This window comes from Oratosquilla oratoria, chromosome 7 (assembly GCF_046742065.1).
Source record: "Oratosquilla oratoria isolate Oo_2021 chromosome 7, ASM4674206v1, whole genome shotgun sequence".
NCBI classification, from domain to species: Eukaryota; Metazoa; Arthropoda; class Malacostraca; order Stomatopoda; family Squillidae; genus Oratosquilla; species Oratosquilla oratoria.
This window is the reverse complement of record NC_134783.1, coordinates 40,424,850-40,450,194: the sequence shown is the minus strand read 5'-3', so window position 1 is coordinate 40,450,194 and position 25,345 is coordinate 40,424,850. Positions and strand designations below refer to the sequence as shown.

At 48.2% G+C, this 25,345-nt stretch overlaps 1 protein-coding gene across 2 annotated transcripts in view; it reads right to left on the bottom strand.

Annotated features, from left to right (window-relative positions):
• Positions 1 to 752: 752 nt before the first annotated feature.
• Ube2g1 (ubiquitin-conjugating enzyme E2G 1) overlaps positions 753 to 25,345 on the bottom strand; it is a 30,309-nt gene continuing 5,716 nt past the window's right edge. For both annotated transcript variants that reach the window (XM_076188055.1, XM_076188058.1), the window contains exons 2-6: positions 15,336 to 15,438; positions 13,837 to 13,934; positions 3,832 to 4,010; positions 2,868 to 2,970; positions 753 to 2,615 (exon numbers count right to left, since the gene is read on the bottom strand). In XM_076188055.1, coding sequence (XP_076044170.1) covers positions 2,896 to 2,970; positions 3,832 to 4,010; positions 13,837 to 13,934; positions 15,336 to 15,438 — 455 coding nt within the window. In that variant the 3' untranslated portion in view covers positions 753 to 2,615; positions 2,868 to 2,895. The remainder of the gene's footprint in view (positions 2,616 to 2,867; positions 2,971 to 3,831; positions 4,011 to 13,836; positions 13,935 to 15,335; positions 15,439 to 25,345) is intronic.

The following is a 25,345-nucleotide window of genomic DNA, read 5'->3' as shown; positions in this document are numbered from 1 at the left end:
GAAATTGGTAACATAAATATATCTTATTTTTTCTTCTTTCCTTTTTTTGAGGGTCATTTTGATCACTCTCTCAGATTGGGCCATCACCTTGCACACAAGGCAAGGGCCAGGAGGCCTCCTGTGGATATGACTTGGACCCTCAGGCCAAAGGTGTAGGTGCTACAGGCAGAAATACAAAAATCTAACATGAACCCGAAATCTAGATGGGCCCCACACAGATGTATTTGGTTCAGGTTCTAAACATTTACCTGATAGTGCCTTGAACTCAAGTTTGGGGCAAATTGGCCAACCTGACGATAGTTTTTTTTGGGGGAATATTTTGGCATTTTGCTCCAATTTGGCCACCATCAGAATCCTGCAGCCCTGGCTTGTAACAATGTCAGAATACTATCAAGTATTCCTTTCCCAATCAAATAAAAAGCTTCTCACTTCCACATTTTCTGGGGTGGGGAATATTACTATAAACTTAAAGAAAGAATAAGAGGGAAAAGAAAAGGAAAAAATGGAAAGGGAAGAGGATTAGAAAAAAAAACCCGACAAGGTGGAAGAAATGATGAAAAAGATTACAAAGGATGAAGACTATGATGAAAAGGAAGAAAAGTGATGAAAAGACAGAATAAGGAAAGAAAAGGAAGAGAAAAAAGGAAGAGAAAGAAAAGGAAGAAGAATGGGAAATTTCCACTCGTGTACACTGTATTGTGCATTCAGCTTTATAATGAAGAGAAAGGTATTGAATAAAGCCATCAGAAACATGATTTTAAAAACTTATATTTCTTACTGTATAAAATTTTCACAAGCCATGCTAAAATGTAATTTTTTGTCCAACTTGATCCCAATAATTTTTTGTGCCAGAGTCTGCAATTGATTGCCCCATCTGTCTTGTGCAAAATACTGGTCAAGCGTCAATGATTTAAGGATGTAAAGAGAGAAACAGGCACAAGCCTTGTTCTTATTTATTAGGATGGACACCTACAAACTGTTACTTGAAACATATTGCAGAAACATTAGGAAGTACAAAAAAACAAATGTTCAGAGTAGCAGTTCATAATGTCCTTAATATATCACACTTAGGTTTCTCCTTCATTTTCTTTCACTTTATGGCTTAAATGACTGACAAGGGCCTGCATGATGACTTTCTGTGTGTGGCTGAGGTAAGGTAACATTGTCGTCATGAACCATCACCAATATATCTGGTCTTCCTACATATTTTCATCAATGCCTCACCTTTATGCAACTCAATCATATAATCAACAACTTCCCTATCGCCTAAGTCGTTATTAGAATAAAGTCTGCTATTTTGTGTTTTTATTTTTTTTCATTTTATATTTTTTATATATATATATTTTTTTGTTTTATGCTGGGTTACAATCTGCCACTGCAGACCCTGCAAGAGATGCCTTCATTCCATTCAATGTCACATTAGACTCTAGAGGAAAAGCGATGGGAAAATTTGTGCCGAGGTACACCCACTGCTATCCAAATATTGGTCTAGCAAACCAATTGCAGGCACAATAATTTTCCTTATCATTTCATCACTGCAAGTCCTTCAATTGCTAATACACAAATGGCTATGAACACAGTACGAGGTCAATTCACCAGATTCATTTACTAAAACTTTTAAAACATTGACACAAAGCAAACAAAACATGACAGTACAAAAGGAGGTTCAATTTCATACAAGCTTGCTCGAGGTTGCGTTAATTGAAGGAGAAGGCTTGCCTGAGTCCTCAGTGTGTTGCAAGAAGCTGGTGGCAACATGTGGTGGTATAAGGAGGATCCCAGATTCCCAAGAAACTCAAGTGGTGACCAACTCTTCAAGAAGAACCAAGGATAATTTGTTAACGACCTCCTAACCAAGACATCTCTAATGCCTCACAGCTCGCTTCTCTCCAGGAGTGGAAATCGCGGTGGCTACGGCAACACAATCTGCTCCAGTGCAACCCAGGGGCCCATGCTGGCGGGGAGGTGGGTCGGCAAGCAGAAGTAGCAGTGGTGACGGTACGAGTAGTAGAAGTACATGTCCTTTCTCGCTGGAGTACTTAAGCTACTTAACCCATGTTCTTTGAAATGAGGTATAGGTGTTATCCTGAATTGGGTATCATTTGTAATGCCACATAATTTGATACTTCGTTTATATTGGATTTGCTGGAATTATGGTCCCGTGGTTGTCAATTTTTCCCTTAATATGTCACTCCAAAACAGCTGAGCATCATTCTCTTCCCTGCATGCTGCCACTGTTTCTGCTGCTGATGTATTCTTCCTAGACTCTCTATTACACTTCCTGAGCAAAGTCATAACTGCTGACGAGGCTCAATATACCTCTGTTTCTGGTTTGGTCACTTCAGCCAACTCATGAAGGGATTGATAAATTAGGAATCCTTAGCACTAGGAACTAAGAAGGGATGATGATGATGATTTTGTATTAAGTTAGTCATGACCTCTTTTTCAATGTCAACTGTTTATTGAGGGTATACATGTTAGACTTCATGGTCAACACAAGTTTAACTTTATGCTGATGCTTTCCCCTCCCCCCATTTTTTTATTTATTTTTTTTTATTTTTTTTATTTTTTTATTTTTTTGCATTCCATTGAGGGACCATTTTGCTTGGTTATGTCTGAAGAAAGAGAAACATGTCACTTTTAGAAAATCATCCAGCATGATAAATTTTAGACCTACACTGAGATGTAAAACAACATGTATAAACTAATGAATCTTTCCTCTAAAGCTGATTGTGATAAGAAAATTATTTTCTCAGAAACTAGACTAAAATATAGTCTCCAGTTTCCAGTAACCAAATGTGTCATTTGTTCACAAGAGACAAAGAAATCTATTCAGCAAAACCTTTACTAACAAAATAGAAAAATACCTTTAGATATGCTAATATCCTATACCATCTATTCTTCTTGACTTCTCCTGACACAACGCGCAACTTTCTTCTTGAAGACATTATAATCTTCACGCCAATCTTTCTGGAAATGAAATAACACAATGAATATCTATGAGTACAAGAAAGCACACAAAATGTTGCATTCTTAAAAAGTATTACCCGACTCATTTATATTCAGCAGTTAACTTGTGTAGTTGAGTTCTTAAAACTTCCAAGACACTAGAACCACTCTAGCCTTTCACACATCAGTGCACTAAAGAGACATAATGTATCTTCACACATACACACAATTCAGACAACATAAATTCCTTCTTTGAATGACCCGGTCAAACCCAGTGGTAGTGGCCAGATACCTCAAGACCATTGTTCTCTTGCAGAAGATGCAAGGCTACAAATGACTGACTCTTCAAACCTTGTTCAATTTGGGTCATGCCAAAAGGAACATACATATACCAAGGCTTTTTCCCCCTTACTAGGGAGGTAGCCAAAAAGGTAAAGGCATAAAATCATTCCCACCCATTCCGTCCCTGAAAACACTCCACACCCCTCCACCCTCCCTCCCATCTTAGCACCTCCTAGATGATGGGTCATCCCTGCACCCTGTCCACTGCCCTGGGTCAGAAGCAGTGTCGCAAGACACAGCAAGGCCGCTTCATTAAATCGGCGACCCCCCTCTCCGTCCCCCCATGTAAAGGAGAGGATGGGGAGAAATCCCTTCAGGCTGCGTTAAAATTTTCCTCACACACACTACCTCACCCCCCATCCTCCTGTCCATTCCACCTCATGCATCACAACATCTTCCATATACAAAAGGAAACCTTACCAAAAAACATGTAGTTTTGGTTTATGCCTCTAGTTATTGATATCATGCAAGACAGTTTTTGGTTGGATATGGAGTTGTGAAATATCAAGAGGACCCATACTTGTGTATCTTATTTCTTACCGCAGCATCAACATTCGCTGGGCTCTCGTCATTGGGGTCGGCAAGCATTGAAATAACAGAAATAAGGATGGTCTCCACTGTGTGCACTGGCAACCAGCGTTCAGATGCTTTTTCATATCCCCACTTGTCATCACCTGGTTCATGTAGAATGGAAATACATACATCTCCATTTTTCTCAACTGCAAGAAACAAAATAAGATTATTCAACAAGGGATGACTAAAACATTTGCATACAAAAACACACAGATCTGTCCATACATGAACTTTGAGCTCTCATTTGGGAGAGTAATACATGCATACATATACCAAAGGCTTTCCCCCTTATAAGGGAGGTAGCCAAAAAACAAAGGCATACAAATTCCCACCCATTCCATCCCTAATACACTCCACTCCCCTCCACCCTCCCTCTTATCTTGGCACCTCCTGGATGACGGGTCATCCCTTCACCTTGTCCATTTCCCTGGGTCAGAAGCAGTGTCGCAAGACACGGCACATCCACTGCAAGGCCGCTTCATTAAATCAGCGACACCCCCTCTCCGTCCCCTCATGCAGAAAAGGCGAAGACCGGGAGAAATCCCTTCGGGCTGAGTCAAATTATTTCTCACACACACTCCCCCCCACCCCACCTCATGCATCACAGCATCATCCAAAGGATTACAAAGGCGGAGCATGCCGACAGGAGACCTTTTGGTCCATATCTAGGTCGGATGAAAAAAAAAATCATAATAATAAAATAATAAATAAAAACTATAACAATGTAAATAACAAATAAAATACATAAATGCATAGGTATAGTTAAATGATAATAAATTGACATAACTAATAATAAATGAAAATCAGACAGACAAATGATAACAAATCAAAAACAAATAATATAAAATAAATTATAATCATTACAGCATCTTGCTTAGGTGTTTATCTAAATGATTCTTAAAGCTTCGAACTGAACTACATTGCACTACCTGTGCAGGAAGTTTATTCCATTCATTAACTACACGGTTGGCACTGAACTACATTGCACTACCTGTGCAGGAAGTTTATTCCATTCATTAACTACACGGTTGGCAAAGTTGTTTCTACCTACTTCCAAATTGAATCTATTTCTCCATTCACCCCTGTCTTCTGTCCTCTCCCATCCTTCCTCAACAGACATTCCCCTCTTCCCTAAAGCCCCTTTCACCCCATCCATCCATTTCATCCTAGGTTGCCCCCTCATGTTCACTCCCTCCACATCTGCCTTCCATACCTCTTTTTACTAGTCTTTCTTCACTCATTCTTTCCATGTGTCCAAACCATCCCAGTACTCTTTCATCCACCCTATCTCCCAACTCCCTTACCACCCCTGTTCTCCTCCTCACCTCCTCATTTCTCACTCTATCCAGCCTAGTAAACCCCATCATACTTCTCAGACACCTCATCTCAAATGCATTCAAACTCCTCCTCTCTTCCTCTATCATGTTCCAAGTTTCTGCCCTATACAGTGCTGTTGGCACAATCACTCCTTCGTACAATCTCCTCTTAGCATCCATTCCTAAATGTCTATTCCTCATTACACTTTTTAATCCACCAGGGCAATTATTAGTCCAATATATGATCCAAGACTTGTGAATCTATCCCCCCCCCCCCCAGACACACACACAATGTAGCTGAAGATGGAACCATACATGAATTTTAATCTAGGTACAACAACCCCACAAGTGTGGCTACCATCCTTGGGTAAATACAATAAGGTACATTACACACACGTGTGTGCGCACACACACACACACACGTCTACATGTTCATGCATTAATGCATATATTTTCTTACATAGTGGTATGGCAGAATTAAATGCACACAGTACTTGGTTAAAACCAAGTTAAAAATATTAACTTCATGAATTTCATGTCTTTCAACACTAAATGATAATTACTGCCTCCAATTTCACTACAGAAATCCCTCCAGTGTCTGGGTGACCCATATACAGACTCATCAGTATACAGACATCATGACCGGGTTCCTTTGTTTACTTCCTAAAGCTGACCAGGGGGCCAACTGGACCTGGCACTCCATTCAAATTTACCATGCTGTACATGATACTCACCTCTTTCTCCTAATTTGTATTCCTTAATATTTCAGTAACTTGTTAATTGTTGTTAATTGAGAGTATTAGGAGAGGAACAGAGGGAGTAATTGGTGATGAACAGTGTGGGCTTAGGCAAGGTGGAAGTTGTGTGGGATTTGGGGAAAGTTGTATAGGGCAGTTAAGAGTTTTTTTATGAGAGTAGTTGAGCCTGCGTTAGAACTGGAAATGAAAAGAGAATGGTTTGAGGTAAAGGTGGGACTCCATCAAGGATGTGTCATGTTGCCATGGGTATTCAATGTGTATATGGACTGGGTGGTGTGGGACATAAATACATAAATGGGAGGATAATGGTGGGGGAGAGGGACTGGAAATTGTAAAAAGGATACAAGTAAGAGGGAAGCCAGTTGTTTGCTGACAACACTGTGCTTGTGGCAGGGTCAGAGGGGGGATTAAGGGAGTTTGAGAATTTGGGAAGGTATGCAGAAAGAGAAAGTTGAAGGTAAATGTGGGTAAAAGTAAGGAGATGAAATGTATAAAGGGAGAGGATGGCAGTGAGTTGGAAGTATTAAAGGAGAGTGACTGGAAAAAGTTGACACGTTTAGGTATTTGGGGTGGCATGTGGCAGGAAAGGGAAGAATGGAGGTAGAGGTAAACTGTAGACTGAGAGAAGCAAGTAAATGCCTTGGGGGATTAAAAAGTATCATGAAAAATAGGCATTTGGAAATTGATGCAATGGGGGGGGGGGCACATGAATTGTCACCACATGAGATCCCACCTGAAGAACTTTCACCACCACATACGCCAAATATCAAAAATGGAATACAGATTAGGTTAGGTTTGTTAGATTAGGTTAGGTTAAGTTAGGTTGAATGAAGGTTATGATTATTGTCATCAACTTACACAAATGAAGAATCATAAACCCAAGAGGTTATATGAAAGAGTGATTGTACTAAAGGCACTGTATGGGGCAGAGACTTAGAATTTGAGAGAGAGAGAAGTTCAAATGTGTTTGAGATGAAATGTCTAAAGTACAGTAGGGTTACAAGGTTGGATAGTGAGAAATAAGATGAGGAGGAGAGTGGCAGTGGATAAAATGGCAGATAGGGCTGATGAAAGAGTATCGGGATGATTTGGACACATGGAAAGAATGAGTGAGAAAAGATTAGTAAAAGAGGTGTAGAAAAGGCCGAGTGGATAAAATGAATTTGAGGGGACAACAGAGGACAAGATGGATGGATGGGGTGAAAGGGGCTTTGAGCAAGAGGGGGATGTCTGTTGAGCAAGAATGGGAGAAAGTAGGAGATTGGGGTGAATGGAGAATGGTTGTGTATAGATGTTGTGATGCAAGGGAGGGAGTAGTTATGTGTGAATGATATTTTGACACAGCCTGAAGGCATTCCTCATCTTTTCTTTTTCTGCATGAGATGGAGAGGGGGGGGGGGTCACTGATTAAGTGATGTGGCCTTGCTGTGGATGTACTGTGTCTTACTGCATTACTTGACCCTGGGCAGTGAGCAGAATACAGGGATGACCTGTCATCCATGAGAGTTATGATAAGAGGGTGTATAGAGTGGTGGATAGGAGTAGAATGGGTGGGAGTGGATACATGCCTTTTAACTCCCTCTATGGGGTAAAAAGCCCTTGGTATATAGATAAAAAAAATTTATACTTCACACTACTTTCATATACTAAAATTTTGGAGAAAAAAAAAAAAAAAAAAAAAAGGTTGATAAGTCGCCAACTGATGCCTGTTCTCATTCTAATGTTATGTGCATGTAGCCAGTTATTCTCACCTTATTTGTGATTTTCTTACTTGAAATAATGTCTACAAACTGTTCCCAAATTGCTGTTTGTGGTATGTGATTGTTAACAATAAAAAGACAATTTACTAGGGCATTGTTAAATGTATCAATATGTATGGCTACAAAAATAATCTACATCTTTTTATCTTCATTATTGAAGCACTGGTAAATGTACCCCCACAGCATCTCTATGGTGCGAGTTATACATGTACATACATACATATACCAAGGCTTTTTCCCCCTTCCAAGGGGAGGTAGCCAAAAAGGGAAAGGCATAAAAACACTCCCACCCATTTCATCCCTCAATACACTCCACACCCCTCCCACCCTTCCTCTCATCTGAGCACCTCCTGGATGGACGGGTCATCCCTGCACCCTGCCCACCGCCCTGGGTCAGAAGCAGTGTCGCAAGATACAGTACATCCACAGCAAGGCCGCTTCATTTTAATCGGCGACCCCCCCTCTCCGTCCCCCTTTGCATTATATAAGGAGAGGACGGGGAGAAATCCCTTCGGGCTGCGTCAAAATTTAACTCACACATACTACCCCACCCCCCACCCCCCCGCCCATTCCTCCTCATGCAGTCACAACATCATCCATATACAACCATTCTCCACTCACCTCTGTCTTCCGTCCTCTCCCTTCCTTCCTCAACAGACATTCCCTCTTCCCCCAAAGCCCCCTTCACCCATCCATCCACCTCATCCTAGGACGTCCCCCCCATGTTCACTCCCTCCACATCTGCCTTCCATACCTCTTTTACTAGTCTTTCTTCACTCATTCTTTCCATGTGTCCAAACCATCCTAATATTCTTTCATCAACCCTATCTCCCAAATCCTTTTTCACCCCTGTTCTCCTCCTCACCTCCTCATTTCTCACTCTATCTAGCCTAGTAACCCCCACCATACTTCTCAGACACCTCATCTCAAACACATTCAAACGCCTTCTCTCTTCTTCTCTTATGTTCCACGTTTCTGCCCCATACAATGCTGTTGGCACAATCACTCCTTCATACAGTCTCCTCCTCGCATCCATTCCCAAATGTCTATTTCTCATTACACTCTTTAAACCACCAAGGCATTTACTCGCTTCTCTCAATCTACATTCTACCTCCACCTTCACTCCACCTTTTCCTGCTACACTTGCACCCAAGTATCTAAAACTATCCACTTCCTCCAGTCGCTCTCCCTTAACCCCTTCCATACGGTGCCGCACACGTAGGCGTCATGGGGAGCGAGTGTATTCGCGAGGCTGCCATATCGGCGTCTTGATTATATTTATTGTAGTCGCCCCTCCATAATGACATTCTTTCTAATTCTTTTGTAATCGCATTTTCTATGGTTATCAAAATTCACGGGTGAAGAGAGAACGATCGATATAAGCGGGGACTATATTTTATGATGCGAGTATTATTACGACACGTCGTACGGCTGGCATTGGCTGCTGCCACCGAGATCTAAGTCCATGACGCCTACGTGTGCGGCACCGTATGGAAGGGGTTAATGTTCACTTCCAGTCTACTGCCACTTTCACCCCTTGTACATCTCATCACCTTACTTTTACCCACATTTATCTTTAGCTTTTCTTCTATCACATACTCTCCCAAACTCTGCCACCAGCTTCCCTCAATCCCTCCTCTGACCCTGCCACAAGCGCAGTGTCCGTCTGCAAACAACAGCTGGCTCACCTCCCACTTTTCTCCATTTTCTTTAACCATCTCAATCCCTGACTCCACTACCCTAGCATTCACCTCTCGCACCACCCCATCCATGTATAAAGTTGAACAGCCAGGGCGACATAACACATCCTTGACGAAGTCCCACCTTTACTTCAAACCACTCACTCTCTCCATTTCCAATCCTAACACATGCTCTACTACTCACATAAAAACTCTTGACAGCTCCCAAAAGCTTTCCTCCTATCCCATAAATCTGCATAACCTCCCCACAGTGCCTTTCTGTCTACCCTATCATAAGCCTTTTCCAGATCCATATAAAAAGCCCAAAAAACATCCTTCCCCTTTCCTATAGCTTTCTCACATATCTGTCTTACCACAAAGATCTGATCTACACAACCTCTAACCCGTCCTAAATCCACACTGTTCCTCACCAATTACTCCTTCTGTTCCTCTCCTAATCCTCTCAAATAAGATTCTCCCATAAGCCTTCCCTACTACACTCAACAGGCTAATCCCTCTGAAATTACTAACTTCACACTTGTCCCCTTTTACCATGTAAAGAGGAACTATACAGGCACTACTCCAGTCCTCCGGTACTCAACCCTCTCTCCAGCAAACATTAAATAATCTCACCAACCAGTCCACCATCACTGAACCTCCCTTTTTCAGACATTCTGCATGACATCCATCCAGACCAGGTGCCTTACCTGCTTTCATCATCTTTACAACTGCCTTCACCTCATCCTTCCTTATTTCTCCTCCATTCTCCTCACTCATCACTCTCATTTTCTTCGTATTTCCCACTGCAGCTATCTTTCCCTCCCTATCCTCCTTCACATTCAGCAACTCCCTAAAATATTCTGCCCATCTTCCCCTCACTGCCATCTCTTCCATTATCAACTCTCCATCTGTACCTTTTACCTTTTCTTCCCTACTTGATTCACCTCCTCTTCCTCTCTTAATTTCTTTCCAAAACATCTTTTTATTACTTTCAAAATTTTCTGTTCATACTCCTTACCCCATTTCACATCTGCTCTCTCCTCTTTGCCTCCTTTACCTTTTGCTTTACTTCTCTTTTCTTTTCTTTTGTACGTCTCTCATATGACTCCCCTGTCCTCTTTTGTAGAACAAAGCAGAATCAAAGACAATTTACAGGGGGGAGAATGGCTGTCTATGGATGATGATGTGATGCATGAGGTGGAATGGGTGGGGGATGGGGGGGGGTGAGGGAGTATGTGCGAGAAATAATTTGATGCAGCACGAAGGGATTTCTCCCTGTCTTCTCCTTTTCTGCATGAGGGGATGGAGAGGGGAGGTTGCCAATGAAGCAGCCTTGCTGTGGATGTGCCGTGTCTTGCAACACTGCTTCTGACCCAGGGCAGTGGACAAGATGCAGGGATGGCCCGTCATCCAGGAGGTGCCAAGATAAGAGGGAGGGAAGAGGGTGGAGGGGAGTGGAGTGTGATAGGGATGGAATGGGTGGGAGTGTTTTTTATGCCTTTGTTTTTTGGCTACCTCCCTTATACATACTTACATATACCAAGGCTTTTTCCCCCTTTCAAGGGAGGTAGCCAAAAAGAAAAAGGCATAAAATCATTCCCACCCATTCCATCCCTAAATACACTCCCTTCCCCTCCACCTCTTATCTTAGCACCTCCTGGATGACGGGTCATCCCTGCACCTTGTCCACTGCCCTGGGTTAGAGGCAGTGTCGCAAGACACAGCACATCCACAGCAAGGCCACTTCATTAAATTGGCTTATCTCCCACTTTTCTCCATTTTCTTTAACCATATCCAATCCCAGGCCCATTACCCTTGTGTCTACCTCCCGCACCACCCCATCCATATGAAAATTGAACAGCCAAGGTGAAATAACACATCCCTGGTGAAGTCGCGCCTTTACCTCAAACCACTCACCCTCTCCATTTCTAACACATGCTCTACTACTATCGTAAAACTCTTGACTGCTCTTAACAGTTTTCCTCCAATCCCATTTATCTGCAATACCTCTCACAATGTCTTCCTGTCTACCCTGTCTTAAGCCTTTTCCAAATCCATACAGGCACAAAAAACATCCTTACCTTTTCCTAAACCTTTCTTACAAAAATCTGATCCATGCAACCCCTACCTGTCCTAAACCTACAGTGTTCCACACCAATTACTCCATCTGTTCTCCTAATCCTTTCAACAAAACTCCACATAAGCCTTCCCAACTACACAACAAACCGATCCCTCTGAAACTACTACACTCAACACTTGTCCCCTTTACCCTTGTAAAGCAGAACTATACAGGCACTCCTCCAGTACTCTACCCTCTTTTAGACATATTGAACAACCTCACCAGCCAGTCCACCTTCACTGAACCTCCTTTTTTTGGACACTGCATGACACCCACCAAACCCAGGTGCCTTACCTTTTTTCATTGTTTTAACAACTACTCCCACTTCATCTTTCCTTATTTCTCCTCCATTTTCCTCATTCATCACTCATTTTTAGCACTTTTTACACCAACTACCTTCCCTACTGATCCTCCTTAAAACACTCTGCCCATCTTCCTCTTACTGCCGTCTCTTCCACTATCATCTCTCCATCTGCATCTTTTCCCTTTTCTTCTCTACTTGATTCTTCTACCCTTCCTCTCAATTTCCTTCCAAAACATGTTTTTATTACCTTCAAAAGTTTCTGTAGCTCTTAGCCCATTTCACATTTGCTCTCCTCTTTGTCTCCTTTATCTATGCTCTTCTCTTTTCTTTGTACCTCTCATATAATTCTCTCATACTATTTTGTAACCAGTCTGTGAATGCTTGTTTCTTTTCTTTTACAACCTTCCTTGCTTCATCATCACACCACTCACTGCCCTTCTTTCTATTTCCTCCTGTCCTCCTCGTTCCACTTACCATCTCTGCACAACTTGGGACTACCTCCGTGAAACATCCCTATTCTTCCACTCCTAGTTCTACTCTATACTTCACTCCCTCCCACTCTTCTCTCAGCTTCTACTACTCCTTTTCTTTCTCATTTAAGCAGTTTACTCTAAGCACCTACCTACCTTCTGTCCTTTTTATCTATCCTCCACTCTCAACTTACCTTCCAAAAAATTATCCAATATTCCCTCACTCTCTTGACTAAGAACATGTACATCCAAAACTTCCTATTATACTCTTGGTTACCACTATATAGTCCATTAAAGCCCTATCTACCACCTTTTCATCCACCACTCTTTCCCATGTATACTTATGCTCGACTTTCTTCCTAAACACTACTTGCTATCATCATCTCTAGACATCTCCTATGATTTTTTCCTGGAACTCCACACTTCCCAACCACTCCATCTATTGGCTTGTCTCCTACCTTAGCACAAAGATTTCCCAATACCTCTATATTGATATTTCTCCCTAAACTCTCTATGCACTCAAATCTATCAAAAAAGCTGCATGCTACTGAGCAGCTTTTAACCTCACAATAACATGCAGCCAATACCCCTGATATATATATATATATATATATATATATATATATATGATGATATGGTTTAACATCACACACTCCCCCCCTATTGGGAGGCTAGGACAATGCCCCTCACAGAGGGCTTTGTAGTGTGGAATTTAATGAACCATGCCCTTGGTCCAACTTTGCCGTTGGCAGGATTCGAACTGCCCTCACCTTGACCTTGGCCGCAAGTAACGACATCCTAACCCGCTCAGCCAATGAGCTTCCTATTATATATATATATATATATATATATATATATATATATATATATATATATATATAATGTATATTTAAGCATGACAGGAGATTCTCTCTGAGCCATATCCTGTTACAAATGCAAAAGAGTTAATAACTAACTTTTTTTGAGCTCTCAAACTTTTGAAAAGTAGATGGCTAGCACAGGGAGAGGGAATGAATCATATTTCCATGACTCATAGGAAAGACAAAGATTATAATGATCACAATAAAACAGAACACAAACAAAATATAAGAAATGAAAGCAGAACAAAATAGACATCAAGACATTTTGCAGATCTTTCTGCATCCTCAGTTGAAGGGAAGAAAATCTAAATGGAACCACATTCTAACTGGTAAGAAAAGCACGGGGAGAAGTCATCAAGCGATCTCCCCAATATCTGCTCAGTGACTCTCCCTGTGCTTTTCTTATCAGTGAAAATGTGCTTCCTTTGATCAAGAGACACTTTGGGGTCTGAACACAGGGTACCAGCTCCTTAGAGCTGAGCCTTCTGATAAAGGTGTGGTTGTTGACAGATTTTAAGCAGCAAGCTGGGAGATTATTCTAACATCAGTCTTGCAGGATCAGCACAGGCAGGTACCTGCCACTGGTCACTCAACACTATAAAACTAATAAATCTATCCTCGAATCTATGAACCATCTCTAATGTCTCAATTTTTTTCATTTGCAATATGTTACAATATAAAAATAAACTTAACATGCAACACTTACTGTTTGGATGCCAAATATCTGTAATAAACTTCATTTTCGGAGGACGTAGAGGATATTCTCTTGGAAATATTAAATGTGCCTTAAAGAATCCACCTTCGCTGTAAAATTTAAAAAAAAAATAAAAAATTTCATCTTTTATCCACTATAGAATACAATATAAAATTCAAGATACATAAATTCACCAATATTGTACACTCTGGGTGGTGACCTTTTCTTACTATATGCTGGTGATATATGTAGCACAACATTAGAAAAAAGGTAAAAAGATATTTATAGGAGTGATTGACCACTATTACATCCAGGGCTGCAGGACTTTGATCAGAAATACTCAAGGTCTGGCTGTAAGTTCTTGGACTAGAGAGAGAGAGAAAGAGAGAGAGAGAGAGAGAGAGAGAGAGAGAGAGAGAGAGAGAGAGAGAGAGAGTGAGAGGAGAGAGAGAGAGAGGAGAGAGAGAGAGAGGAGAGAGAGAGAGAGGAGAGAGAGAGAGAGAGGAGAGAGAGAGAGAGGAGAGAGAGAGAGAGGAGAGAGAGAGAGAGAGAGAGAGAGAGGAGAGAGAGAGAGGAGAGAGAGAGAGAGGAGAGAGAGAGAGAGAGAGAGAGAGAGAGAGAGAGAGAGAGAGAGAGAGAGAGAGAGAGAGAGAGAGAGAGAGAGAGAGAGAGAGAGAGAGAGAGAGAGAGAGAGAGAGAGAGAGAGAGAGAGAGAGAGAGAGAGAGAGAGAGAGAGGGAAAAAAAAAATATCAGGAGAGAAAGGTCATGTCCAAAGAGATATCGAAAGAGAGAACTTGGCACTTCATTGGAAATAACCAGTTCTTCTATTCTTGGGATGGTATTGCACCCAAGAGGTGGTATGGGAGCAATTTATGGAGGGGTAGGGAGGAAGAATAAGAGCTGAAATTAATCCGAATTATTTCTTGCGTGAAGATTAGTCTCTTGACATAAAAGAACGCTGTACATCCCAAAATCATTGACTGCACAAAAACATGTCATCAATACCCCATATAAAGAGAAGAGAGGCAGGGTAGAGGAGAGACTGAGTGAGAGGGGTAAGGGAAAGAGAGAAAATATGAAGGAGACTGCAAGAGATCATAGGGCCTACACTAAGCAGTTCCATGTCCATAACCACTTGTCATCTCCGTCCATAAAGTTGTGTGACCTTTTCTTACAAGAACCAATAGTTTCAGCACTTGCCTTAATATGATAACCTTGCTCACATCACTCTTGTTACCTTTGGGGGTGAGGGGGGGTGAGAGAGAGGAGAGAGGAGAGGAGAGAGAGAAGGAGAGAAAGAGAGGAGGATGGGAAAGAAGAGAGAAAGAGAGGAGGATGGGAAAGAATAAGAGAGAAAGAGAGGAGGATGGGAAAGAATAAGAGAAAGAGAGAGAGACCCAGTCCAAGACTGAGAGAGGTAGCACGAGAAATGCATGTGCATGCACATGCATTTCTGTGGCTATGTACATGTTTACATGCTCACAAGAACAGTACATCATGTTACACTTACTATAGTGTGTCTGGAGGCCCTATGATCAGAACTTCCCATCTATATATGTCGATATCGTCAATGAGACCGGCTGAGAAGCCTTCGACGGGATTCTTGTTAAGTTCTGAAAAGTAAAAAACAAATCAACTTACCACAATATCTTTCATCTTTTATGGAACAAATTCACTGCAGTTAAGTCTTTTTAAATAATCAAACCCGGCCATCATGGAGCTTTTCTACCCATTTACAATGCACACACAAATATGCTGACTGAGGCATGTGTACACTTGTGTCCTCCTGTGGCGTGTATGATAATTGTTCCTGTGGTTCCTGGGTTCATGTCTGCAAAATTACATATGGCTTGGAGCATGGATGAAGAATGGGAGGTCTAGAGGGGGAAGGGGAGGGTAACAAGTGTGGGAGGGTTAAGAGAGAAGGGCAGGGGAAGAAGTGTGAGAAAGGGGAGATGAGATGGGTGTGGGATGTATGGGTGTAGGGGAGGTATGGGTATAGGGGAGGGGAGGTATGGGTGTAGGGGAGGGGAGGGGAAGGGTGGGGGAGGGGAGGGGAAGGGTGGGGGAGGGGAGGGGAAGGGTGGGGGAGGGGGAAGAGGGCGTGGGACGGGGAAGATGTGGAGGTGGAGGGTGTAGAAGGGGAAGGGTGTGAGAGGTGGAGGGTGTAGAAGGGGAAGGGTGTGAGAGGTGGAGGGTGTAGAAGGGGAAGGGTGTGAGAGGTGGAGGGTGTAGAAGGGGAAGGGTGTGAGAGGTGGAGGGTGTAGAAGGGGAAGGGCGCGGGAGGGGGAGGTAGATGGGAAGGGCGCGGGAGGGGGAGGTAGATGGGAAGGGCGCGGGAGGGGGAGGTAGATGGGAAGGGCGCGGGAGGGGGAGGTAGATGGGAAGGGCGCGGGAGGGTGGAGATAGACGGGGAGGGTGTGGGGAGGGCAGGGTGTGGAAAGGAAGGGTGGGGGAGGAGAAAGGAGAAATAGGTGGTCAAGGAATGGGCGAGGCAAAGATGGGGAGGGGGGAGGGGGAGGGGAGGGGACAGGGACGGGAAGGGAAGTGAAACAATGACGAAAGGGGGGAGTAGATTCAGTAAGAAGGGGAGGAAGTGGAATGGGGGGGGGCGTGAGGAGTTTGTAGGACAGGGACGGATGGGGAGGAGACAAGAAGGGGTGGGGGGGGGGTTAATCATACTCGTAGAATAAAGGTGGACAATGACAAAAAGAAAAAGTTATCTGTGTTCCTCATTGAGTGGAGACAGTCTCTGATCACACAGCATGCTACGTGACACTGGTCCGTCGGGGACATGGTGTGGGGGGATGTGAAAGGGAAGGGGAGGTATGGGAATAGGAGAGGGAAGGGAAGGGGAGGGGGAGAGGGAAGGGGAGGGGGAGAGGGAAGGGGAGGGGGAGAGGGAAGGGGAGAAGGGGAGGGGGAGAGGGAAGGGGAGAAGGAAGGGGAGGGGGAGAGGGAAGGGGAGAAGGAAGGGGAGGGGGAGAGGGAAGGGGAGGGGAAGGGGAGGGGAGGGGGAGAGGGAAGGGGAGGGGGAGAGGGAGGGAAGGAAGAGAGGGAGGGAAGGAGGAAAGGAGGAGAGGGAGGGAAGGAGGAAAGGAGGAGAGGGAGGGAAGGAGGAAAGGAGGAGAGGGAGGGAAGGAGGAAAGGAGGAGAGGGAGGGAAGGAGGAAAGGAGGAGAGGGAGGGAAGGAGGAAAGGAGGAGAGGGAGGGAAGGAGGAAAGGAGGAGAGGGAGGGAAGGTGAAGGAGAGAGAAGGGGAATGGGAGGGGAATGTGAGGAGTACGGAAAGGGATATGGGAGGGGTAGGTTAATGGGAGGGAATGGGGATGGGCAACGAGATTGGAAAGGAAGGGAAATTGAATATGAGGGGGAGGGAATGTATGGGAACTGGGAAGAAGGAAGGGAAATGGGAAGAGGGGGGATGGAAGGGGAAAAGGAAGAGGGAAGGGAAGGAAATGAGAAGAGGGACTGGAAGGGAAGGGAAGGGAAGGAAATGAGAAGAGGGACTGGAAGGGAAGGGAAGGGAAGGAAATGAGAAGAGGGACTGGAAGGGAAGGGAAGGGAAGGAAATGAGAAGAGGGACTGGAAGGGAAGGGAAGGGAAGGAAATGAGAAGAGGGACTGGAAGGGAAGGGAAGGGAAGGAAATGAGAAGAGGGACTGGAGGGGAATGGGAAGAGGGACTGGAAGGGAATGGGAAGCGGGACTGGAAGGGAATGGGAAGCGGGACTGGAAGGGAATGGGAAGCGGGACTGGAAGGGAAGAGGGACTGGAAGGGAATGGGAAGCGGGACTGGAAGGGAAGAGGGACTGGAAGGGAAATTTGGCGAAAGGTAATGGAAAGGGAAGAGAGGGATGATGGAGAATGGGAGAGATGGAGAGGAGACGAAGAAGGGGAGGGAAGGGGAGGGAAGAGAAGGGTGTGGGAAGGGAAGAGAAGGGTGTGGGAAGGGAAGAGAAGGGTGTGGGAAGGGAAGAGAAGGGTGTGGGAAGGGAAGAGAAGGGTGTGGGAAGGGAAAAGACGGATGGGGAATGGGATGTTACGGGGAATGGGAGGAGGTACGAGGAAAGGGAGAGGAAAGGGAGGGGAATGGGCGGTGGGGGATACTGAAGAGGAAAGGGAGGGGAATGGGCGGTGGGGGGGATATTGAAGAGGAAGTGGAGGGGAATGGGAGGGAAAAGAGAATGGGACGTAAGGGGAATGTGAACAGGAGGGGAGGTAAGGGGAATACGAACGGGAGGGGAGGTTATGGGAATAAGAGGGGAGGTAAGGGGAATGCGAACGGGAGGGGAGGTTATGGGAATAAGAGGGGAGGTAAGGGGAATGCGAACGGGAGGGGAGGTTATGGGAATAAGAGGGGAGGTGAGGGGAGGTAAGGGGAATGAGAATGGGGAATGGTAGGGATGATGAATGGGAGGGGAGGTAAGGGGAATGGAAAATGATGGGAATGGGAGGCAAGGAAAATGGGAGGGGAGAAGGGGAATGGGAGGCAAGGGGGAGGGGAGGAGGGGAATGGGGAGGAGGGGAGAAGGGGAATGGGGAGGAGGGGAGAAGGGGAAGGGGAGGAGGGTGGAAGGGGAGGAGGGGAGAAAGGGAAGGGGAGGAGGGGAGAAAGGGAAGGGAAGGAGGGGAGGGGGGAAAGGGAGGAGGGGAGAAAGGGAAGGGAAGGAGGGGAGGGGGGAAAGGGAGGAGGGGAGAAAGGGGAGGGGAGGGGAGAAAGGGAAGGGGAGGAGGGGAGAAAGGGAAGGGGAGGAGGGGAGAAAGGGAAGGGGAGGAGGGGAGAAAGGGAAGGGGAGGAGGGGAGAAAGGGAAGGGGAGGAGGGGAGAAAGGGAAGGGGAGGAGGGGAGAAAGGGAAGGGGAGGAGGGGAGAAAGGGAAGGGGAATGGGGGAGAGGGACGGGGAAGGGAAATGGGGGGAGAGGGACGGGGAAGGGGAATGGGAATGGGGGGAGAGAGACGAATGATGAATGGGAGGTTAGGGGAATGGGGGGATGTTAGGGGAATGGGAGGGGAGGTTAGGGGAATGGGAGGGGAGGTTAGGGGAATGGGAGGGGAGGTTAGGGGAATGGGAGGGGAGGTTAGGGGAATGGGAGGGGAGGTTAGGGGAATGGGAGGGGAGGTAAGGGGAATGAGAATGGAAGGGGGGAAGGGGAAGGGGGTAAGGGGTACGAGAATGGAAGGGGAGGTAAGGTGAATGGAAAGGATGGGGAATGGGGGAAAGGGGGAATAGAAGGGAGGTAAGGGGTTGGAGAAGGGATGGGAACAAGTGAGGGGAAAGAGGAGGGTAGGTAAGGGGAATGAATGGGAATGGGAGGTAAAGGGAATGAGAATGGGAGAGGTAAAAGGAGAGATACGAGGAATGGGAATGGGAGGGAAGTAAGGGGAATGGGAATGGGAGGGGAGGGTAACGAGGAATGGGAGGGAAGTAAGGGGAATGGGAATGGGAGGGGAGGGTAACGAGGAATGGGAGGGGAGGGTAATGAGGAATGGGAGGGGAGGGTAATGAGGAATGGGAGGGGAGGGTAATGAGGAATGGGAGGGGAGGGTAATGAGGAATGGGAAGGGAGGTAAGGGGTTGGAGAAGGGATGGGGATAAGTGAAGGAAAAGAGGAGGGTAGGTAAGGGGAATGAATGGGAATAGGAGGGAGGTAAAGGGAATAATAATGGGAGAGGTAAGAGAAATGAGAATGGGAGGGGAGGGGAATGAGGAATGGGAAAGGAGGTAAGGGGTTGGAGAAGGGAAAGAGGAGGGTACGTAAGGGGAATGGGTATGGGAGGGAGGTAAGGAGAATGAGAATGGGAGACATAAGGGGAATGGAAATGGGAAGGAGGTAAGGGGAATGGAAATGGGAAGGAGGTAAGGGGAATGGAAATGGGAAGGAGGTAAGGGGAATGGAAATGGGAAGGAGGTAAGGGGAATGGAAATGGGAGGGAGATAAGGGGAATTGAAATGGGGAGGAGGTAAGGGGAATGGAAGATAAGGGGAATAGGGATGGGATGCAAGGGGAATGGGAGATGAGGGGAATAGGAATGGGATGGGATGCAAGGGGAATGGGAGAGAGGTAAGGGGAGTAGGAATGGGAGTGAGGTAAGGGGAATAGGAATGGGAGGTAAGGGGAGTGGGAATGGGAGGGGAGGTAAGGGGAGTGGGAATGGGAGGGGAGGTAAGGGGAGTGGGAATGGGAGGGGAGGTAAGGGGAGTGGGAATGGGAGGGGAGGTAAGGGGAGTGGGAATGGGAAGGGAGGTAAGGGGAATGGGAGGGAAGGTAAGGGGAATGGGGGAAGGTACGGGAAATGGGGAAGGTAAGGGGAATGGGGGAAGGTACGGGAAATGGGGGAGGTAAGGTGAATGGGAGGTAAGGTGAATGGGAGATGAGGGGAAGGGGAGATGAGGGGAATGGGAGGGGAAGGGGAGGTAAGGGGAATGGAAGGGAAGGGATAGGGGATGATAGGAGGCATAGGGAAGGGAAGGAGAGGTACGAAGAAGGGGGAGGTAAAGGGAAGAGGAAGGGGAGGTAAGGGGTATGGGGAAGGGCATGAGAGGAGATTGGGAATGGGAGAGAAGGGGAGATATGGGAATGGAATGGGATGGGAGGGGAAGGAAAGAAAGGTGAATGGGAGATGAGGTAAAGGTAATGGTTGGCGAGGTAAGGGTAATGGGAGGGTAAGTATTGGGAGATATTATTGCGTAGGCTGAAAACGGTACACAGTGCAGTTTGAATCTCGCGGGCTTGATAATGACGTCACGTCGACGAAATTTCCTGAAGATTGCGGCAGCAGCAGCCATGATTAAATACAATGCATTGAGTATGGATATCGTTGGGGAGTGGGGGAAAGGGGTTGTACAAGGAAAGTATATCATGCGGGGGGGGGGAACTCCTCACAAAGACCTTACAGTTCCTAGATGGCCAAGGAGGGAGGGAGGGAGGGAGGGAGGGAGGGGAGGAGGATGAATAACGCAAGGTTGCTTTACAAGATCGGCGAGGAGAGAGTGGGTGTCTACGTGGATGAACGAGTGAAGGGGTGGTACAAGTACAAGGGGGGGGGGAGAAGGTTTGCGTTAAGATGGAGCGAGAGAAAGCAATAGGGTTAAAAAAAATGGCAGCGGTATGGAGTTGAGCTCTGGTGAGCGAGACACGACTCAGAGAGAGCGAATTGAAAAGAACAGAAAAAAAAAGTGAACGCATATGGAAGAGGAAAAGCGAGTGGGAGAGAATAGTCGGTCAGGGAGACGCAAGTAGGCTGCGGGACTGGAAGAGCCGAGGAGGAAGGTAAGGGAGAGAATGACGAGGTGAGAGAGAGGGGAAGATGAAGAGAGGAAGAGGAATGTCGGTGGAGCAATGCAACTAGGGCGAACAAGATACCCGAGTGCAAAAGCGGCCATCTGAATAAAAACCTAGATAAAGTGAGATAGAGTGAGGGAGGGGCGATCATGGGTAAAACATAGGCCAGGAGGAATAGGGAGTGAGTGAGGACTAGACGAGAAGGTTCGTGGGGAGAGGGGTGGGGTGGGGTGGAGGACGGAGGTAGCAACAATAGGGAACTGAGATAAACAAGGTAGACGGTAATTCAAAGATGAAAGGAGAAGTAAAGGGCGGTGACGCTGGTTCCCGGCGAAGTGGGGGGGGGGGGAGGGGAGGGAGTGGGGGAAGAGAAAGGGGAAGGAGCAACAAAAAGACCAACCGTGAAGTAGATTGGGGAGAAAAGGGGAGTGACGTAGTGGATGAGTAATGGGTGACAGGGGTTGGTAGGGGAGATGGGTGGAATGGGGTGACGGGTTGGTAGGGGGGAATGGTGTAAGGGGAGATGGGAAAAGGGAACATTAGCATGGGCTAGGTAGGTAAGCGATGGGAAGGCGAGACGAAAAAGAAGGGTCAAAGGGAAGATGGAAGGGGCAACGAGGAACAAAGAATGGAGCAAGAAAGGGGGCAACTAGAAGAGGGTAAATAGGAGGGGGGAGGAAGGCGGACAGGCCAAAGAAAATGAAGGGCACGAAGGAAGGGAGAAGAAAAGGAGGGAGGGGGCAAGGACGGGAGCGGAGGGCATGCAGAGGGAGAAGGCATAGAGGAGGAGGAAGAGGACATGATGGAAAGATCAAGGAGGGATATGGAGGGGGGCATGGAGAGAGGGAGCAAGAAGAGGGAGGGATAGGGGCAAGGAGGGGAGGCGAGGGGGGCAAGGAGGGGAGGCGAGGGGGGCAAGGAGGGGAGGCGAGGGGGGCAAGGAGGGGAGGCGAGGGGGCACGGAGGAGGAATGGAGGAAGATTGGGGTAGATATGGAAAAGGCGGGGAGGGGGCAAAGAGAAGGTGGGGAGGGGGCAAAAAGAAGGCGGGGAAGGGGCAAGGAGAAGGCGGGGAAGGGGCAAGGAGAAGGCGGGGAAGGGGCAAGGAGAAGGCGGGGAAGGGGCAAGGAGAAGGCGGGGAAGGGGCAAGGAGAAGGCGGGGAAGGGGCAAAAAGAAGGCGGGCAGGGGGCAAAAAGAAGGCGGGCAGGTGGCAAGGAGATGGCGGGCAGGGGGCAAAGAGAAGGCGGGCAGGGGGCAAAGAGAAGGCGGGGAGGGGAGGGAGAGGGCAATGAGAGGGGTCAAGTAGAGTGAAGGACTTGGAGGGGAGGGGCAAATTGGTAGGGAGGACATGGAGGGGAGGGGTAAAGAGGGGAGGATTTCGAGAGGATACGGTCATGGAGGGGATGAGGAAAAGAAACGGGAGGACTTGCAGGGGTGGGAGGAGACGATTTGCAGGGGAGGGGAAGGCATGGAGAGGGAAGAAGGGGAGGGCATGGAGAGGGAAGTCAGTGGAGGGCATGGAGAGGGAAGTCAGTGGAGGGCATGGAGAGGGAAGTGAGGGGAGGGCATAAGAGAGGGCATTGAGAGGGAAGGGAGAGTATGGAGAGGGAGGGGAGAGTATGGAGAGGGAGGGGAGAGTATGGAGAGGGAGGGGAGAGTATGGAGAGGGAGGGGAGAGTATGGAGAGGGAGGGGAGGGCATTGAGAGGGAGGGGAGGGCATTGAGAGGGAAGGGAGGGCATTGAGAGGGAAGGGAGGGCATTGAGAGGGACGGGAGAGTATGGAGAGGGAGGGGAGAGTAAGGAGAGGGAGGGGAGAGTTCAAGGAGGGTAAGGAGAGGGAGGGGAGAGTACGGAGAGGGAGGGGAGAGTACGGAGAGGGAGGGGAGAGCACGGAGAGGGAGGGGAGAGCATGGAGAGGGAGGGGAGAGCATGGAGAAGGAGGGGAGAGCATGGAGAGGGAGGGGAGAGTATGGAGAGGGAGGGGAGAGCATGGAGAGGGAGGGGAGAGCATGGAGAGGGAGGGGAGAGCATGGAGAGGGAGGGGAGAGCATGGAGAGGGAGGGGAGAGCATGGAGAGGGAGGGGAGAGTATGGAGAGGGAGGGGAGAGCATGGAGAGGGAGGGGAGAGCATGGAGAGGGAGGGAGAGCATGGAGAGGGAGGGGAGTGCATGGAGAGGGAGGGGAGAGCATGGAGAGGGAGGGGAGAGCATGGAGAGGGAGGGAGAGCATGGAGAGGGAGGGGAGAGCATGGAGAGGGAGGGGAGAGCATGGGAGGGAGGGGAGAGCATGGAGAAGGAGGGAAGAGCATGGAGAAGGCGGGGAGAGCATGGAGAGGGAGGAGAGGGAAGGGCATGGAGGAAGTTAGGGAAGGGAGGACATGAAGTAGGGGAGAGTATGGAGAGGGAGGGGATGGGAGGGCATGGAAAAGGAGGGGAGTGTACCTAGCGGTCGGGGAGAGTTCAGAGAGAGGGGAGAGCATGGAAAGGTGGGGGAGGGGAGGGCATGGAGAGTGAGGGCAAGGAGTGGGAGGGCATGGAGTGGGAGGGCATGGAGTGGGAGGGCATGGAGTGGGAGGGCATGTAGAGGGAGGGCATGGAGAGGGAGGGCTTGGAGGAGGGGAGGGGTTAGAGAGGGAAGGGATAAGATGGGAGGGGAAGGGATAAGATGGCATGGGAAGAAGGCATGGAGAGGCAGGGGAGGGAGAAGAAGGTATGGAGAGGGAGGGGAGGGGAGGGGAAGGCATGGGGAGGGAGGGGAGGGGAGGGGAAGGCATGGGGAGGGAGGGGAGGGGAGGGGAGGGGAAGGCATGGGGAGGGAGGGGAGGGGAGGGGAAGGCATGGGGAGGGAGGGGAGGGGAGGGGAAGGCATGGAGAGGGAGGGGAGGGGAGGACACTGAGAGACAAGGGAATGGAGGGGAGGGGATGGAGAGGGAAGGGAGGGGAGGGGATGGAGAGGGAGGGGATGGAGAGGGGATGGAGAGGGGATGGAGAGGGAAGGGGATGGAGAGGGAGGTGAGGGGATGGAGAGGGAGGTGAGGGGATGGAGAGGGAGGGGAGGGGAAGGTATGGAGAGGGAGGGGAGGGGAGGACATTGAGAGACAAGGGAGTGGATGGAGAAAGAAGGGAGGGGAGGGGATGGAGAGGGAGGGGAGGTGAGGGGATGGAGAGGGAGGGGAGGTGAGGGGATGGAGAGGGAGGGGAGGGCATGGAGAGGGAGGGGAGGGGAGGGCATGGAGAGGGAGGGGAGGGGAGGGCATGGAGAGGGAGGGGAGGGGAGGGCATGGGGAGGGAGGGGAGGGGAGGGCATGGGGAGGGAGGGGAGGGGAGAGCATGGAGAGGGAGGGGAGAGTATGGAGAGGGAGGGGAGAGCATGGAGAGGGAGGGGAGAGTATGGGGAGGGAGGGGAGAGCATGGAGAGGGAGGGGAGAGCATGGAGAGCATGGAGAGGGAGGGGAGAGCATGGAGAGGGAGGGGAGAGCATGGAGAGGGAGGGGAGAGCATGGAGAGGGAGGAGAGAGCATGGAGAGGGAGGGGAGAGCATGGAGAGGGAGGGGAGAGCATGGGGAGGGAGGGGAGAGCATGGGGAGGGAGGGGAGAGCATGGGGAGGGAGGGAAGAGCATGGGGAGGGAGGGGAGAGCATGGGGAGGGAGGGGAGAGCATGGGGAGGGAGGGGAGAGCATGGGGAGGAAGGGGAGAGCATGGGGAGAGCATGGAGAGGGAGGAGAGAGCATGGAGAGGGAGGGGAGAGTATGAAGAGGGAGGGGAGAGCATGGGGAGGGAGGAGAGAGCATGGGGAGGGAGGAGAGAGCATGGGGAGGAGAGAGCATGGAGAGTATGGAGAGGGAGGGGAGTGCATGGGGAGGGAAGGGAGTATGGAGAGGGAGGGGAGTGCATGGGGAGGGAAGGGAGTATGGAGAGGGAAGGGAGTATGGAGAGGGAGGGGAGTGCATGGGGAGGGAAGGGAGTATGGAGAGGGAGGGGAGAGTATGGAGAGAGTATGGGGAGGGAGGGGAGAGCACGGAGAGGGAGGGGAGAGCATGGAGAGGGAGGGGAGAGTATGGAGAGGGAGGGGAGAGTATGGAGAGGGAGGGGAGATCATGGAGAAGGAGGGGAGATCATGAAGAGGGAGGGGAGATCATGGAGAAGGAGGGGAGATCATGGAGAAGGAGGGGAGATCATGAAGAGGGAGGGAGATCATGGAGAGGGAAGGGTCAAGGACGGGGTGGAGGGGCCAGG